At 42.0% G+C, this 16,720-nt stretch overlaps 1 protein-coding gene across 1 annotated transcript in view; it reads left to right on the top strand.

The window, feature by feature from the left end:
• LOC134302812 (CUGBP Elav-like family member 5) overlaps positions 1 to 15,562 on the top strand; it is a 141,145-nt gene extending 125,583 nt beyond the window's left edge. The window contains exons 8-12 of the mRNA XM_062988021.1: positions 7,594 to 7,803; positions 8,845 to 8,934; positions 10,194 to 10,337; positions 13,768 to 13,927; positions 15,534 to 15,562. Of these exons, the coding sequence (XP_062844091.1) occupies positions 7,594 to 7,803; positions 8,845 to 8,934; positions 10,194 to 10,337; positions 13,768 to 13,895 (572 nt within the window). The 3' untranslated portion in view covers positions 13,896 to 13,927; positions 15,534 to 15,562. The remainder of the gene's footprint in view (positions 1 to 7,593; positions 7,804 to 8,844; positions 8,935 to 10,193; positions 10,338 to 13,767; positions 13,928 to 15,533) is intronic.
• Positions 15,563 to 16,720: the final 1,158 nt, after the last annotated feature.

The following is a 16,720-nucleotide window of genomic DNA, read 5'->3' as shown; positions in this document are numbered from 1 at the left end:
AATTTGAAAATTTTTTGTGGTTTTTGCCAGGGTTGTAGGACCTACGATGATCATATCTGATTTTTCACAGTTTAATTTGAGGAAATTAGCTTTCATCCACAATTTCATTTCAGTGATGCAATTTGTCAGAGTGGAGTGAAGTTCAGTATTAATGGATTTGGAGGAGATGTAAAGCTGAATATCATCAGCATAGCAGTGGAAATGTAAACCATGCCGACGTATGATGTCACCAAGGGGGAGCATATAAAGAATAAACAAAAGGGGACCTAACACTGAGCCTTGGGGAACGCCTTGGGACAGTGGAGCAATGGCAGAACTACAATTGTTGATATTAACAAACTGTTGTCTGTTTATGAGATATGACCTTAACCACAAAAGGGCAGTACCAGTGATGTTGACAGAGGATTCAAGGCGGGACAGAAGAATGGAGTGATTAATGGTGTCAAAAGCTGCAGTAAGATCAAGGAGGACGAGAATATTAATTTGTCCAGAGTCTGAGGAAAGAAGAAGGTCATTTGTGACTTTGAGGAGGGCTGACTCAGTGCTGTGCTGGGGGCGGAAACCAGACTGAAATGATTCAAATAGATTATTGGAATTTAGGTGATCTTTGAGCTGTGAGGCAACAACACGTTCCAGTATTTTCGACAGAAATGGAAGATTGGAAATGGGCCGAAAGTTACTCATAATGTTAGAGTCAAGTCCAGGTTTTTTAAGTATGGGAGTAACAGCAGCCAATTTGAGTGATTGAGGGACTGAGCCAGAACTAAGAGAGGAATTGATTATCTCTGTGATAAGTGATGAGATAACTGGAAAACAACCCTTAACAAGTTTTGATGGAGCAGGATCCAAAACACAAGTGGAGCTTCGCATCCCTGTTAAGATCTCAGATAGGTCCAAAAGAGACACAGGTGAGAACTGAGACAGAGGCTGGGTAATAAATTGAGATGAGATAGGCGGAGAAACAGAGATGACAGGGGAAACTGTCAGAAAATTGTGGATATTCTCAACTTTTGTTTGAAAAAATGAGAGGTAAGAGTTACACTTGTCAACTGTAAAGGAATTGGTAGTATTGTCAACTGGTTTGAGAAGTTTATTTATTGTGGAAAAGAGAGTCTTAGGATTTGTTGATCCAGCATGTATGAGTTCGGAATAGTAAGTGGATCGGGCTGCCGTAAGAGCGTCTTTGTAATGTTGAAGATAATCAGAATAAATCTGATAATGTACTGTTAGACCGGTTTTCTTATAAAGTCTTTCAAGCTGGCGTTTACGGGATTTCATTTGGTGAAGCTCAATTGTGTACCATGGTGCGGAATGACTAAATGAAACAAATTTGGTTCTCAAAGGAGCCAGCTCATCAAGACATGAGGCGAGTATGTCATTATAGTAATCGACAAGGTCAGATGAATTACTAGACAGTACAGGACAGACAGACATCTTTTTAACAAGAGAATCTGAGAAAGCAGAGGGAGAGATATATTGAAGATTCCTGAAGGATATTTTACGTTTAGCTCTAGTGATGGGCCTAGTGACCTCAATGTCCATGATGATTGTCAAATGATCAGAGACAGTAAGGTCATGGCTGGACGGCTGATGAACTAGGACACCAGTAGAGCAGACAAGGTCAAGAGTATGACCTTTTTTATGAGTTGGAAAATGTATATGTTGTGTGAAATTAAAACACTGTAACAATTCCAAAAATTCCCTGGCAAATTTACAGTTGTTGTCATCAATATGGATGTTAAAATCACCCATAAGCAGTACAGAGGATGAGAGGGCACTAAGCTGGGTTAAAAAATCTGAAAAATCAGAGAGAAAGGAAGCGTTTGGCTTTGGCGGACGATAAACTACAGCAGTGACCAGAGGAGTAGGCCCTGACAACTTGAAAGCCAGGTGTTCAAAAGAAAGAGCAGCAGGAAAAGACAAAGTGGTTATTTTAATATCATCCCTATAGACTGCAGCAACACCACCACCTCGCCCTTCCATACGAGGTTCATCAATATACGAGTATCCCATTGGCGTGGTCTGATTTAACGTAAAATAATCCAAGGGTTTATGCCAAGTTTCAGTGAGACAGAAAAAGTCTAGTTCACTGTCAGATATAAATTCACTGAGTACAGTACTTTTTGTGTTGAGTGAACGAACATTAAGCAATGCCATTTTCAAGTGGTATTGTTGTGTAGTTGGCTGTGAGGAACGAGGAAGAGAACGGAGATTTGCTAAGTCCACTCCGCGTTTCCTATCCCACTCCGTGGACAGCGTTGTCATGGAGACTACACCGCTACTGGTGTGCAAGGCAGCAGCGCTCTGATGACGTGTTTGCGGAGCGACAGTGCGCACGGCTGACCAGAAGGATGGAATAGCGTTACCGTTTCGAAGATAAACAAGCTTTCTCCGGGAGCCCCTGTGAATATAACGAGGCCGGCGAAGGAGTCCAAGCTGTTTGATGACTGAAATACACGATGGAGTAGTGCAGTTGTTGAACTTCCTCAGCTGGTCAACGGAATAGTTCAACATCGTGCCGATCCCAGGAAAACTCATCCACCGTTCACCACCGGCCGCAGACGCGATGTACAGTAGAAAGAACAAAAAGTATCAAAAGCACAAATAAAAGTATCAAAAGTAACATAAAAGAAATAGATCCACAAGGTGTGTAAAAAGATGAAAACGAAAAACGATAAAAATACAATAAAAAATATTGTAAAAAATTTTTTTTGCCACAAAGTTGGAATCAGATCATTTATTTATTTTATATAACTGATTTTAATAATCATTAGCAATGTGTGAGGCTGAAAGCTGAACTCAGTAATTAGGAAAAATGTGTCGACATATGGTAAAACAAGATATGCATTTTTAAGCACTGGTAAATGTCCAGGGTATAACACAATAATATGCAATAATTAAGCAATAATATGCAAATAAACTTGATTTGTACTCCATCTGTTCTTTTTGTCAACGGTATAATGACCTAACTGGCACGCTTTAATTCCTACAGTAATTTACATTAAAAACTTTATTAGTGGCCGCTCAGGTGGCGGTAAAACATGCTAGCACACCAGAGCTGGGATTTCGAATACGTCGTATTGAATCTCGGCTCTGCCATTCAGCCACGTTAACGACGATTGGCTGTTGTTCATGGGGTAGGAAAAGCCGGATACGGATTCCTCAGAACTGTGCGAATTCCGACATCTGCTGGCTGGTTGATATGAACTCGCCGAATGCAGGTGAAAAGATGCACATGTGTCGGAGGGGGCGTGTGACAGTCTCGCTCTCCTCAATCGGGGCGAGGGTCAGCACCAGTAGATGGGAAGCGTAATGCAATTGGGTATATGTAAGTACCTGGGAAGAATCACATACAGTGATGGAATGATATTAACAGCATCAAGCAGACACTTTTATACAAAGTGATTTACAGTTATGACTGGATACCATTCAAGCAATTAAGGGTTAAGGGCCTCGGTCAAAGCCAACAGCGGCAACTTGACGGTAGAGGGGATTGAACCGGCAACTTTCTGTTCACTAGTCCAGTACCTTAACCACCTGAGCTACCACTGCCTGAGCTACCATGTTTTACACACACTGGTTACATTCATGACAGGACAGGTAGTTACTGGTTACACAAGCTTCATCAGTTCAAGTTCAATCGCAATCATAGTCATGGACAATGGAGGAAACCGGAGCCCCCGGAGGAAACCCACACAGAAAGGACCTGGAGCGGTCCAGGAAACCTACTGTAGTTCTTTCTCAGATCTCAGGACCTTCTCAGGCCTCACAGTGCCATGAGAAATGCACACACACTACAGGTGTTGTAAATAAAGACTAGGCTGAAACACAGTGGAGTGTTCTTGAGTAGTAAATGTGTAGGTCAGCCATATCCATTGTCACTCTGCTTAAATAGCGAACAATGCAAATTGCTGCTGATAGTGTGTAGAAACAGCCTGCCAATCATTCCCTCTCTCTCGTATGCACACACACACACACATATATATATACCCACACACACTCAGAGAGTGTATGTGTAGTGCATTGTATGTGCACTAGAGCTTGTTGAGTGTTGAGTGCAGGCTCAGCAGTATCAGGGTTGCAGAGCAGCAGTGTCAGTATGAATAAGTGTTTGAAGGATCACAGCGCTGTGTTGGAGGCAGGGTTGGGTGGAATACTTTAAGAAAGTATTGATGCCTCAGAGCTGAACACACTGCATTTGATGTGTACATTTCATTAGAATTGATAAAAAAGCAAATATTCTGTGCTGCGCTGTCAATAACACTTAAATCACACGGTTCCTGTGTCGGTGGTTGGCGGTTTTATTATGTAATGCTCGTCGATGGTGAATTGTATTTCTCTTAACATGTGGTCACCTGAGGTCCAGACTGGTCACTGCTACACATCTGATTATACCATTAATGCCCAAATAACTACAGCATCTCTACATCAGTACTACAAATACCACATATATTTCAAAAACGTCATTATCTTCTTCATTATCTAAAATTCTATATTACCTTTATAACAGTTTGTTACTACTGTGAAACAGAGAAGGCATTATTGTGTGTGATAACTGTTTAACACCACACGACGGACGGTGGGGAAAAAAATCAAACTAAACTCAAACTAAGACACACATTTGCACCACCATATCTAAGCCTACATATTCCTCTTTGATATTTCTCATTCTTATATCTACACCTACAGTATATGTACAGTATGTATTGGTAATAATCTATATTATAATATTACTACTATTATACTCATTCATATTTATATCTGATATTAAATATAAAACAATGTATATTATTGCTCTTATTGTACTGTATATACTTATACCTATAACTGATATATTGTATATTTACACCGACCAGGCATAACATTATCAGCACTGACAGGTGAAGTGAATAACACTGATTATCTCTTCATCACGGCACCTGTTAGTGGGTGGGATATATTAGGCAGCAAGTGAACATTTTATCCTCAAAGTTGATGTTAGAAGCAGGAAAAATGGACGAGCGTGAGGATTTGAGCGAGTTTGACGAGGGCCAAATTGTGATGGCCAGACGACTGGGTCAGAGCATCTCCAAAACTGCAGCTCTTGTGGGGTGTTCCCGGTCTGCAGTGGTCAGTATCTGTCAAAAGTGGTCCAAGGAAGGAACAGTGGTAAACCGGCGACAGGGTCATGGTTAGGGCCAAGGCTCACTGATGCATGTGGGGAGCGAAGGCTGGCCTGTGTGGTCTGATCCAACAGAAGAGCTACTGTAGCTCAAATTGCTGAAGAAGTAAATGCTGTTAAGTTAATGTGTGTGTGTGTGTGTGTATTATTATAGTATTATTATAGTATTATTATAATAATACTGATAGCTTAATTGTTCTTGGTATTAAAATTCACAAACACACATGCAATGTGGTCATTTATTTCAATTATTTGATAAGCTAACTGTCCACAAATTTAATAGGTAGTGTCTGTAAATATAGTGGGAGCCAAAAGTCTAAAACCACAGGTAAACATTACAAATCACATAACGAGCATAAAAAAATGACATTTTTGATTAATTTATTATAGATAAAAAATGCCTGCCAATGTATTAATTTTAACAAGCTTTTAATAAGAATTAAAAACTGTTTATTACAAATTGATTAATGTACCTCAAAAGTGCATTATATACAAAAACAGTGCTAGGTATGAAGAAAATTAAGGAGGGGAGAAACGTAAAAAAGAAAAATAAATCTATTCAGTAATAAAATATTGGGTGCTAAGAACTCAATATTAGGTCGCCATCTTCATTTACCGTACACAGAACCCCATTTATTCCCCAGGTCCTCATAAATTCTGATAGACGCCCTGCCAGTCAATAGTAGGCATGTTCTATCCTGAGCCCTGCAGCCACCAGGCTCTTGAACATGGCCACTATGTCTACAAATGTATGTTCACAAATGTACAGGTACTACTTACTTACTTCTCAATAGTGCCAAATACTGAGAAAAAAATCATAGAAACATTTTACTGGTGGTCCTAAACCTTTAGTCCCCACTGTGTATTTTTAATGGTTATGAATATTGCTGGGCTTGTTTGTATAAGTGTACTCAGTGTAGCGCTCAGACGAGTGGCAGCTCATGTTTATGACAGTAAGTCTTGTAAAGAGAAGCGAAGCCCTGAGGGAAACGGTCTCGCTTCCCTCTCAGCGGTCTTCCCATCGACACACATCTTCTCACATAGGATTCACGAGTGAACAGAGAGCCTGGCGGCTGATTTGACAAGCAGACAGCCAGCCGGGCGGATTGATGGAAGAATTGAGCTTGATTAATGTCTTACATATACTAGAGACAGACAGATGAACAGAGCTCAAGCTACCTACCTTCAAGCATACATACATACCAAAACTATGTGAACTCCTGACCTAAAACCTGTTGGACAAACCATTCTAAAAGCACGGCCTCCTCTTGTGGCTGGTGGTTTGACTGTGCTTCTTCTCTAAAAATTGCAGCACCATTTCATCATAAGACAGTTCTACCTGAGACAATAGCTGTCACCACCACTTTCTAACATACGTGTGTGTGTGTGTGTGTGTGTGTGTGTGTGTGTATTGGCTGATGTACTAAGAATGTTTTATTGTTTAAAAAAGAACTATGTGCATTTTTGCATGTCAGAATAATTTGTGACACTTCCAAAACTCACTCACTTTCACTCACTCACTCACTGTCTTAACCACTAATCCAATTAGGGTCGAGGGTGCTGGAGCCTATCCCAGCTTTTCAATGGGTGCAAGGCACACAGTAACACCCTGGACGGGGTGCCAGTCCATCGCAGGGCAGACACACACACACACCCATTCACCTATAGGGAAATTCTGTGTCTCCAATTAACCTGACTGCATGTTTTTGGACTGTGGGAGGAAACCGGAGCTCCCGGAGGAAACCCACGCAGACACGGGGAGAACATGCAAACTTCACACAGAAAGGACCCGGACCGCCCCGCCTGGGGATTGAACCCAGGACCTTCTTGCTTTGAGGCGACAGTGTTACCCACTTAGCCACCGTGCCGCCCCAAAACTCATTAAAATACACAATATGATGGACAAAAGTATTGGGACACGCCTTCTAATGACTGAATTCATGTGTTTTAGCCACTGAAATCGTGGTAATGATAATGAAATGCTTCAGTACAGTGTAGGGAAGGCCCTGTCCCAGCATGATCGTGCCCCTGTGCATAAAGACTTACGCTCAGTTAAAAAAAACAGCTCCACTGAACAGCTTTAGAATAAATTGGAACATCATTTATATGCCCAGCTATACAAATGCTCTTTTGACTGAATGGGCACAAATTCCTACAGGCATACTGTACTTCAAAGTCTTGTGAGAAGCCTTCTCAGAAGTGGCTGTTATAGATGAAAAAATCACAGAGGTTTATTTTAATACCACTTGTTTTTTAAATGGATGTCCAACAATCTCATGGTTTGGTGTCCAAATACTTTCGGCCATATACTGTAAGTGCTGGATATCCATTAATATACTGTACTGCTATATAATTATAGTATATAAGTATATAATCAAGTTAGCATTACATCTAGTGCTGTGTAGTGATTAAAACTTTACATTCTTTTTCAGGACTGAGTTCTCCGCCCGCTAACCTGGCGTCGTCGGCCTTGCCCAGCATAGTGACGCCAATCGTTAACGGCTTCACTGGAATCCCACCCCAGCCAAACGGGCATCCGGTGGAGGCGGTCTATGCCAACAGCCTGCCATCGTACTCCACCCAGAGCCCCACCGCCGCCGACACACTTCAGCAGGCCTTCACTGGCATCCAACAATATACAGGTGCACACACACACACACACACACACACACACACACACACACACACACATGGACAATCAATTAATTAAGTACACACGTTCACATGGAAAAAAAAGGGCACAGATTTCCACAGAGACAGTTGTGGTAAGCCTTCTCAGTCTGGGAAAATGTGCACACATACTGTTGGCTTCTGAGGAACTGTAGCTTTCCCCTCCTTCCAAAAACATGTAGAGGGTGGATTTGTTGCTCCTGACAGCCCCCCTGACTTAAGCGAGTACAAATGTGTGCGTTGCCCTGCAATGGCTCGGGGGGCTGTACAGGGTGTACAGGGTGTAATCCTGCCCTTCCGTTAGAGTTTCTGGTTGCTAATCAGACATTGGCTGGTGGTCACTCAAAGGTGGGAGGACATCAGTTGGAATTATAAAAACTAAACTATGCCTGGAACCTTTTGCGACTGAAGACTAATTTTATACATTACGTATACATACGTTTAGAACCTGGCTGAACGGTTGTTACTCCTAGAAGTTTTCACCTTATAATAACAATACAGTTGACTATATCAGCTCGAGCAGGGCAGAAATTGAGATCTTTAGTACGGCCCATTCTGCTGAAGATTGCATACCTGGATTCTTGATTACATGCCCCTCGTGGAGCAGTGGGTGTGGCAAAATTATCTAAATCCATTCATTCTAAGGTGTCTCCAGATAGATAACAGCAAAGCGCTTGATTGGATTAAATGTCACAGCCTGAAGGTGTGTTTGTGCCCTGATTGAAATGTGAGTCTGCATTTGCCTCTAAAGAAAATGATCTCTTCCCGTCCAATGATAATTTCTGCTAGTAAATTACAGCAATCATGGTGCTTCGGAACAATGTGTCATCTGCTCTCAGTCTGAAATATGATTAATGTGCTGTATTGTGATTCTGTCAATCTCTCATTAGAATAGAAAGGTCACTCGGTTTTCTTGTCGCTCTGTTTCTCCTCCCTTTGCCATCATGATTGTGTGTGTGTGTGTGTGTGTGTGTGTGTGTGTTTGTGTGTGTGTGGCATGGGTGATTATGTAGCCATTTACCCCACAACCACACTGACCCCTATAGGCCAGACACTGCCTCAGCCGCCTCAGGTGATTCAGCAGCAGCAACAGCAGAGAGAAGGTAAGCAGACTAGTAAACATGTTCTGATTATTATTATTATAAATCATTTACATTTACATTTTCTTTTCTTTCCTTTTCTTTTTTTTTAAATGCATTTTCTCCCCCTTTTGCGCATTCAATTGCCCAATTGCATCATGCTTCCTCTCTGCCTATGCCGATTCCTGCTCTGACCGAGGAGATCGAAGCTAACCCACGCCCCCTCCGACACGTGGGCAGCACGCCGCATGCATCTTATCACCCACACGTTGCTGAGTGTTGTGCCACCTAGCGTTGTGTACCTACGAGCACTCCTTCCCCATCTCTGTGTAGGCACCTCTAATCAGCCAGCAGAGGTCGTAACTGCACCGTTCTGACAGATCCGGCTTAGTCCTGCCCACCTGAACAACCGGCCAATCATTGTTCATGTGGCCGCTCAGCCTTAAGCCGGCAAGGCAGAGCTGAGATTCGATACGATGTATTCGAGATCCCTTTCTGGTTGCAGTGTGTGTTTTTACTGCTGCGCCACCTGAGCGGCACATTTACATATTCAGCATTTAGCAGACACCTTTATCCAAAGCGACTTACATTACAGTATGCAGTCTGCGCAATTGAGGGTTAAGGGCCTTACTCAAGGGCCCAACAGCAGCAACCTGGCAGTGATGGGGCTTGAACCAGTGACCTTCTGGTTACAAGTCCAGTACCTTAACCACTAGGCAACCGCTTGCCCCCATTTCTTTATAAGTTATCAGTAAGTGTTTTATCCTGGTCAGGGTCATGGTGGATCTGACACCACCTGTAAACACTAGGGTGCAAGACAGAGATGCATCCTGTGACGGGTCTGGGCAAAACAATCACATAAATTACGGTGGATTTAAATAGAAAGAAAGGTGGACTATTGGGTCCCTCAGCAAGGCCCTTAACCCACAGTTGCTTACATCGCATTATGTCACAACTCTTAGTCACTTTACATAAAGTGTCTGCTAAATGCCATAAGTAAATTTTGGCAACTGTGGGCAGTGGTAGCTTAGTGGTTAAAGTACTGGACTAGTGATTAGAAGGTTGCTGGTTCAAGCCCCATCACCTCCACTGAAAAAGGCCCATAATCCTCAATTGCTTTCATTGCAATGGGTTGAAACTGTAAGTCACTTTGGACATGTGATTTTTGCAGTCTGTACATCTGTGTTAGATAAAAGTTAGGTTAAAAACACTGTATTATTAAAGCCTCACTACAGTAAACAGTGTTTTTCAGTAATAATGTGTATGTATGTGTGTGTGTGCAGGTCCAGAAGGCTGTAACCTGTTCATCTACCACCTACCGCAGGAGTTTGGTGATAATGAACTGATGCAGATGTTTCTGCCCTTTGGCTCGGTCATTTCCTCCAAGGTGTTTATGGATCGAGCGACTAACCAGAGCAAGTGCTTTGGTGAGATTTAGCATACACTCACACACTAGTGTCCAGTTCACTCAAAAACTAAACATTCATGTTGGAATCATGGTGGCACAGCTGGTAGAATAGGGATGTTGGTTGATCCTACTCTGTAGTGTATGTAAAGCAGGGGTGCCCAAATAATTCCTTATAAGGGGCCAAAATTTAATCTCTGTGAAGGGCCACAGGCCAAAACTTAAAGGTTATGTTGTTATCCTTAGGTTATCCTTCTTAAAAGAAACACGAGCCTGTTTAGTGTTTCCACCAATGAAGTGAGTCACTACATCATACTACATATCACTACACTGGGGGGACATCAAGTAATCACTCAGCTTTGATTTTGTCCTCTTGTGACTGGGGGGGTGGATGGAGGGGGCAAGTTCTGCTTCTAACAATATGGACTACAATTTCCATGCTCCCCCGGACTGTCACGTGACTACCACAAGTCCCTGGTCAGCCAATCCTGATCGGTCCTCATGCTTTGGCGATTCAGTTCAGCTGTGTTCGATTCCATGAATCTTAATTAAACTCTTCTGTTTGTGAGCCTCAGTGTGAAGTTTTGCTGATCGTGTTTGCGGTCCTTATTTCTGAATCTAACCGTTACCGTGTATAATCCTTGTTGTCTTCCATTTACTGTTTTAGCTGTTTTGGTTTTCGCTGCCTGTCTGTTTATCCTCTGGTTTTGGACTCTGCCTGTTGTTGTACACTGTTTTTGCCCTTTTGATATTAAACTTTCCCTGATTTATAATCCGCGAGCGTCTGGTCAGTTTCTGCCTCGTGACATGTTGGTATTTTAATTAAAATATAAAGTATGTAAACAATCGCGATTGTCACATTTCTAACATCGGTTGAAAACGTTCATTCGAATTAACCGAATTAATCTTGAAAATCGCCCACCCTAATTTTAATATTGCATTAAATTAAAATATATCACGTTTTTTATTGTTAAATAAAACACTACTATTCTAATTAACAGTGATTTTATCCTAATTAACAGTGCTTTTATTGATTTCAACGGATGCTAGAAAATTTTTCTTTTTAGGAGCAGAAATATTTGAACAAATGTAAATTTGTAAAGAAAAACATGCAAAGCAAAATATTATTATTTACCTTTCTCTCCTCGCCACTGTACTTTGAGAACAGGTGAGCATGTTTTGTTTCGTAATGCCGACTGATGTTATACTCCTTTAGTACAGCCACTCTCTATCCGCAGATGAGGCAAACTGCGGTTTAATCTATTTCGGTGAAAAAATATTCATGCTGCCAACTGTTTTTAAATGTTCGTTTATCCAATGCCACTGCCTCACACACTCCATGATTAACAGCCTCACTCGTGTCATCATAGATTACTTGATGTCTGCTGACAGGAGCTCCACAGCGCCCCCCTCTCCTGTCTCATGTAAAATTGTGGTCAGCTAATGAATTGCAGCTAGCGTTATCGGCAGTTAAACACCTGTTGAAAGAAATTCCCAGCTACTGACAAAAGTATGCACTACTTTGATCTAAGCGAGGCGGGCCAAAAGAAAGAGGCGGCGGGCCAGGCTTGGCCCGCGGGCCCCAAATTGGGCAGCCCTGATGTAAAGGGTTTCCTATATGTACTCAGATCTCATCCAATCTCCCCAAAACATGCAGGGGTTGTAGTAGCTACTGTGAGTTGTCCCTAGGTGTAAGAGGATGTGTGATGTGAGTGCCACCCTGTCATGAATTAGCACCCTGTGTGAAATATAGCTGCCCTGCACCACATGTGTTTCTAAAACGGTTAGTGTGAATGAATATATAAAAGAAATTAAACAGTGTATTCAATACACGCTGGGAAGGGAAAACTTGTCCAACTCAATAAGCCACTAACCAGCAGCACCACCACCACCTGCCTATTTGAATTGTAATAGTATTAGTAATATCTCTAGGGATTCAAATAAACAAAGAAAAAGAATTAAAAGTAAGAAACTAGTTTGAAGTTGCCACATAAACATCTGTCTGTCTCTCTGTACCTAGCGCTTAATAGCTCCATTCCCCTGTCTGGCACCAATAAACCCGCTGCTTCGGCTCCATCTGTTTGTTATTACATTGATCATGAGGCTTTTTGGGAAATGGCATGTTTTTTCTGAGAATTGCTGCTTTTGGAAAATGCATTTCTAAAATAGCCAGCTAGCTCAGAGCAGTAAAGTGATTTCAGGATGACTGTACTGAGGGTTTATGTCTCCTAAACCGTTGTGTAGTGCAATCCTATACCAGCGTACATTGATCTAAAAGCATGTTTGTATATCATTTCATTCTTCCTATTACAATATTATATAGATGACGGGTTTGCTGGAAAATCAACCCTGAGGATAAACGTTCAATTCATTTTATCATTCATTCAGTAGCCTGTTGTTTGTTTTTAGTTAGTGTCTGGTTACTGACTGTAGTCCATCGGTTTCTCTGCATGCTTTGTAAGCCCTCTTTCACCCTGTTCTTCAATGGTCAGGACTCTCCCAGGACCACTACAGAGCAGGTATTATTTGGGTGGTGGGTCAATTCTTAGCACTGCAGTGATGTGGTGGTGGTGTGTTAGTATATGTGTTGTGCTGGTATGAGTGGATCAGACACTGTTTTTAAACACCTCACTGTCACTGCTGGACTGAGAATAGTCCACCAAACAAAAACATCCAGCCAACAGCGCCCCGTGGGCAGCATCCTGTGACCACTGATGACCAACTCAAACAGCAGCAATAGATGACCGATCTTCTCTGACTTTACATCTACAAGGTGGACCAACTAGGTAGGAGTGTCTAATAGAGTGGACAGTGAGTGGACACGGTATTTAAAAACTCCAGCAGCGCTGCCGTGTCTGATCCACTCATACCAGTTACAACACACACTAACACACCACCACCATGTCAGCGTCACTGCAGTGCTGAGAATGATCCACCACCTTAATAATACCTGCTCTGTGGTGGTCCTGTGGGGGTCCTGACCATTAAAGAACAGCAAGAAAGGGGGCTAACAAAGCATGCAGAGAAACAGATGGACTACAGTCAGTAATTGTAAAACTACAAAGTTGAAAACTGTTTATTTTATACACCACTGTGAGCAATGACTGCGCCTGAAACTCTAAGAATTCTATAATTGAAAAGGGTGTCCAAATACTTTTGGCCATGTGGTTCCGAACAAGTGAAATGAGCACTTTAGGTATGAGTGAAGCATTCAGAGTAAAGCTGGTCAGTTGTAGACCAATGGTTAAGGTACTGGACTAGTAATCAAAAGGTCGCTGGTTCAAGCTGCCAGGTTGCCACTGTTGGGCCCTTGAGCAAGGCCCTTAACCCTCAATTGCGTAGACAGTACTGAAAGTCGCTTTAAATAAAAAACGTCTGCTAAATGCCAAAAAAAAGTACTTGAATTATTTTCTTGTCATAACACCACTCATTTAGCTGTGTTCACTCTGTAGGCTTTGTGAGCTTCGATAACCCTGGCAGTGCCCAGGCAGCCATCCAGGCCATGAACGGTTTCCAGATCGGCATGAAGCGCCTGAAAGTGCAGCTAAAACGGCCAAAAGATGCCAGCCGCCCTTACTGACCATCATCTGGCACACACAACTAACAGCAAAGGTAAGAAATACTACAGCAATGCACTCAAAAGAACAGGAATCAATTCTTAAAGCATTAAACATTAGGACCAGTAGAGATGTGTCTAATGGTGGAAGAGCTGGGAAAGTAATTCTCTGTGGAACTGGTAAATCATGTGCTGTTTATTAAAACGTGACCTTCTAATCGTCTTCATGATCCATTACGTCTGTAGTGTTCTGTGTGTAATGTTTAAACACAGCGGCTGTAGAACCTTCCTACTGTGTTTTACTCCAGCTCTCATTTACCACCTCTGATCCAAATATTAAAACAGAACAAAGTAGCTCAGAGCTGAACCAAAACTTCACAGATGAAGACCTGTGGATAGATAACTGTCTGATCATTTAAATACAACAAGGTGGTGCAGCGGTAAAACGGACTAGCCAACCAGTGCTGAACTCTCAGCCGGGCCGAGGATGATTGCATCCTCCACTGATTCAACCCTCCACCGCTGACTGGTACACGCCCCCTCCGACACGTGCTCAGTACAGACTGCATTTTTCACCTGCACGAGTCGAGTTCATATATACCGATCAGCACTGTGCACGGAGAGCCACACCCTGATCAGCATTATTACTCAGCCCTGTGCAGCCCTGCACCACCAATCATCCAACAGGGGTCGTAATTGCACCAGTTATGAGGACTCATGATCCGACTTGCCCCTTACCCTGTGAACAACAGCTAACCGTTGTTCATGCGGCCGCCCAGCCCAGCCGGATGGCAGAGCTGAGATTCGATACGATGTATTCGAAAACCCAGCTCTGGTGGGCCAGAGTCTGTCTGACTTTAGGTGTTGCAAAGCTAGTGAACTGGATCCAGATCTTCAAGCTTCAGTTTAACAGAAATCCTATCCTTAGACCAAGCCCTCAGAGAGAGACTCTGACATGTCCATTCACACATACATAGCCTTTGTTTTAATCCATAAGTATTAAAACAAAGCTGGAAAACTTACCCATCGACTCGAAAAACAGTTGTGAGGTCAGACAAAGATGTTGGACGAGAAGGCCTGGCTCACAATTGACGTTCAAGTTCAAATGTATTCTCAGATGAATTTACTGGGGTTAAGGACTGTGCAAACCACTGACTACCCATTGACTACTCTGGAAGACCTACACAGGTCTCTTTGCCTTCAAAGAGCTCACAAAATTGTAATGGACAAGTCTCACCTCGGCCACCATCTGTTTGAGTTGTTACCGTCAGGCAGACGGTGTAGAACTATCAAAACTAGGACAAACCGGCTCAAAAATAGCTTTTACCCCACCGCAGTACGAACCCTAAATCCCTCTATATAAGGTGATTTCACTAAACACATGGGACTGTGCAATTACAGGGGCAATGTGCAATTTCCACCAGCTTGTTACTGACAGAAGTTCTATTTGTGTGTTATTGTTGTTATTGTACATTTTTGTGAATGCAAATTTTGGTAATCTTTGTCAATTCTAGTTTGTTACACTGTAGTATTGAGTATTGCACCTCAATTTGGTTATACCTGGTATAATGACAATAAAGATATTCTGATTCTGATACGTCTCATACATCTCATACCTCAGAGTCTAACTCGTTCTAACCTGTTCTCTCTTTTTTCTTGCAGGATTTAAACCGTTTTGCCGCCTCCACATCGAGTGGAAACTTTCTTTGCAAAAACCAACGTGAAAATCGAGAAAAATATAAAGAAAATGATTAAAAATTGCAGCAGAAAAAAGAGAAAAACATTTTTTGAGAATATGAAATACATATCAGATTTAACTTTGTGAGCAACACTGCAGAGGTGAGAGTTTAGCGTAACAGGGAACAACCACATAAAGAGGAGTAAAGCCAGCAACAAGGAAGCCAAACAGGACAAACGCACTTTTGTGGAAAAAATGAAACAGTGCAGCTTTTCAACTGGTGTTGACGCAAAAGGAAACACGCGACACCTGCGGCTTTTACTTCTATGGACTGATGAGGGTTTAAACGTGAAGATCCGAGGTAAAAACAAAGAAACAGCTGAACGTTTTTGTCCCTTGGATGGACGTACGATCTCTCTCTCTCTCTTTCTTCTGCAGAGCTCTTGTATATGGCTCATTAGAGGTTCCACAGAAGCAGTATCGTTGCAACTCTCTATCTCACTCCTTCTTTCTATCTCTCACCCGTGGCCCCTTTTGGGTCCAGAGGACCAAATCTTTTTAATCTCTATCTATAGTAATGTTCATTATTATTATGACTGATTATCTTATAATACAGGTTACTGCATAAAATGTTACGATTAAGAGTTAGTCAAAATACTTCAGGGTGTATAGTACGTAAAAAAGAGAGGGTTTGGGGGGGATATGTTTTGCTAGAAACGTGAATAAACTAGGTATCAGGTATAAAGTTAACATACAGACTTAATGGCTATTGATAGATGATAATTAGAGGAATAGTGTAGTATAGGACATTGCTAGAATCAGATGTCTTGACATCAAGGGCTTTTTTATGTCGCATCAACATCATTTCAGAAGCCACATCCACAAAAAACTAATCATATAATGAATTCCATGGCTCTGTGACAGCAAATTTTACCTCATACTCCTGTAACTTACAAATTTAAATCTATTTGATCACCCCTGGAGGTATTATTCTCGAAACGAATGTAATTAAGGACGCACCAATGCCACCGGATTCATTTTTCAAAGCTCTGACTATCAAACAAGCCCCACTAACACTTCTGTACTGACTGTTCAGTAATCAAGTTGACACACAGCTTTGTATCATTCATTACAGGCATGATTGTAACTGTTAGCTAGCGAAGGATACGAA

The sequence above is a fragment of the Trichomycterus rosablanca genome, chromosome 25 (assembly GCF_030014385.1).
Source record: "Trichomycterus rosablanca isolate fTriRos1 chromosome 25, fTriRos1.hap1, whole genome shotgun sequence".
NCBI lineage: Eukaryota > Metazoa > Chordata > Actinopteri > Siluriformes > Trichomycteridae > Trichomycterus > Trichomycterus rosablanca.
This window is presented reverse-complemented; position numbering and strand designations above follow the sequence as displayed.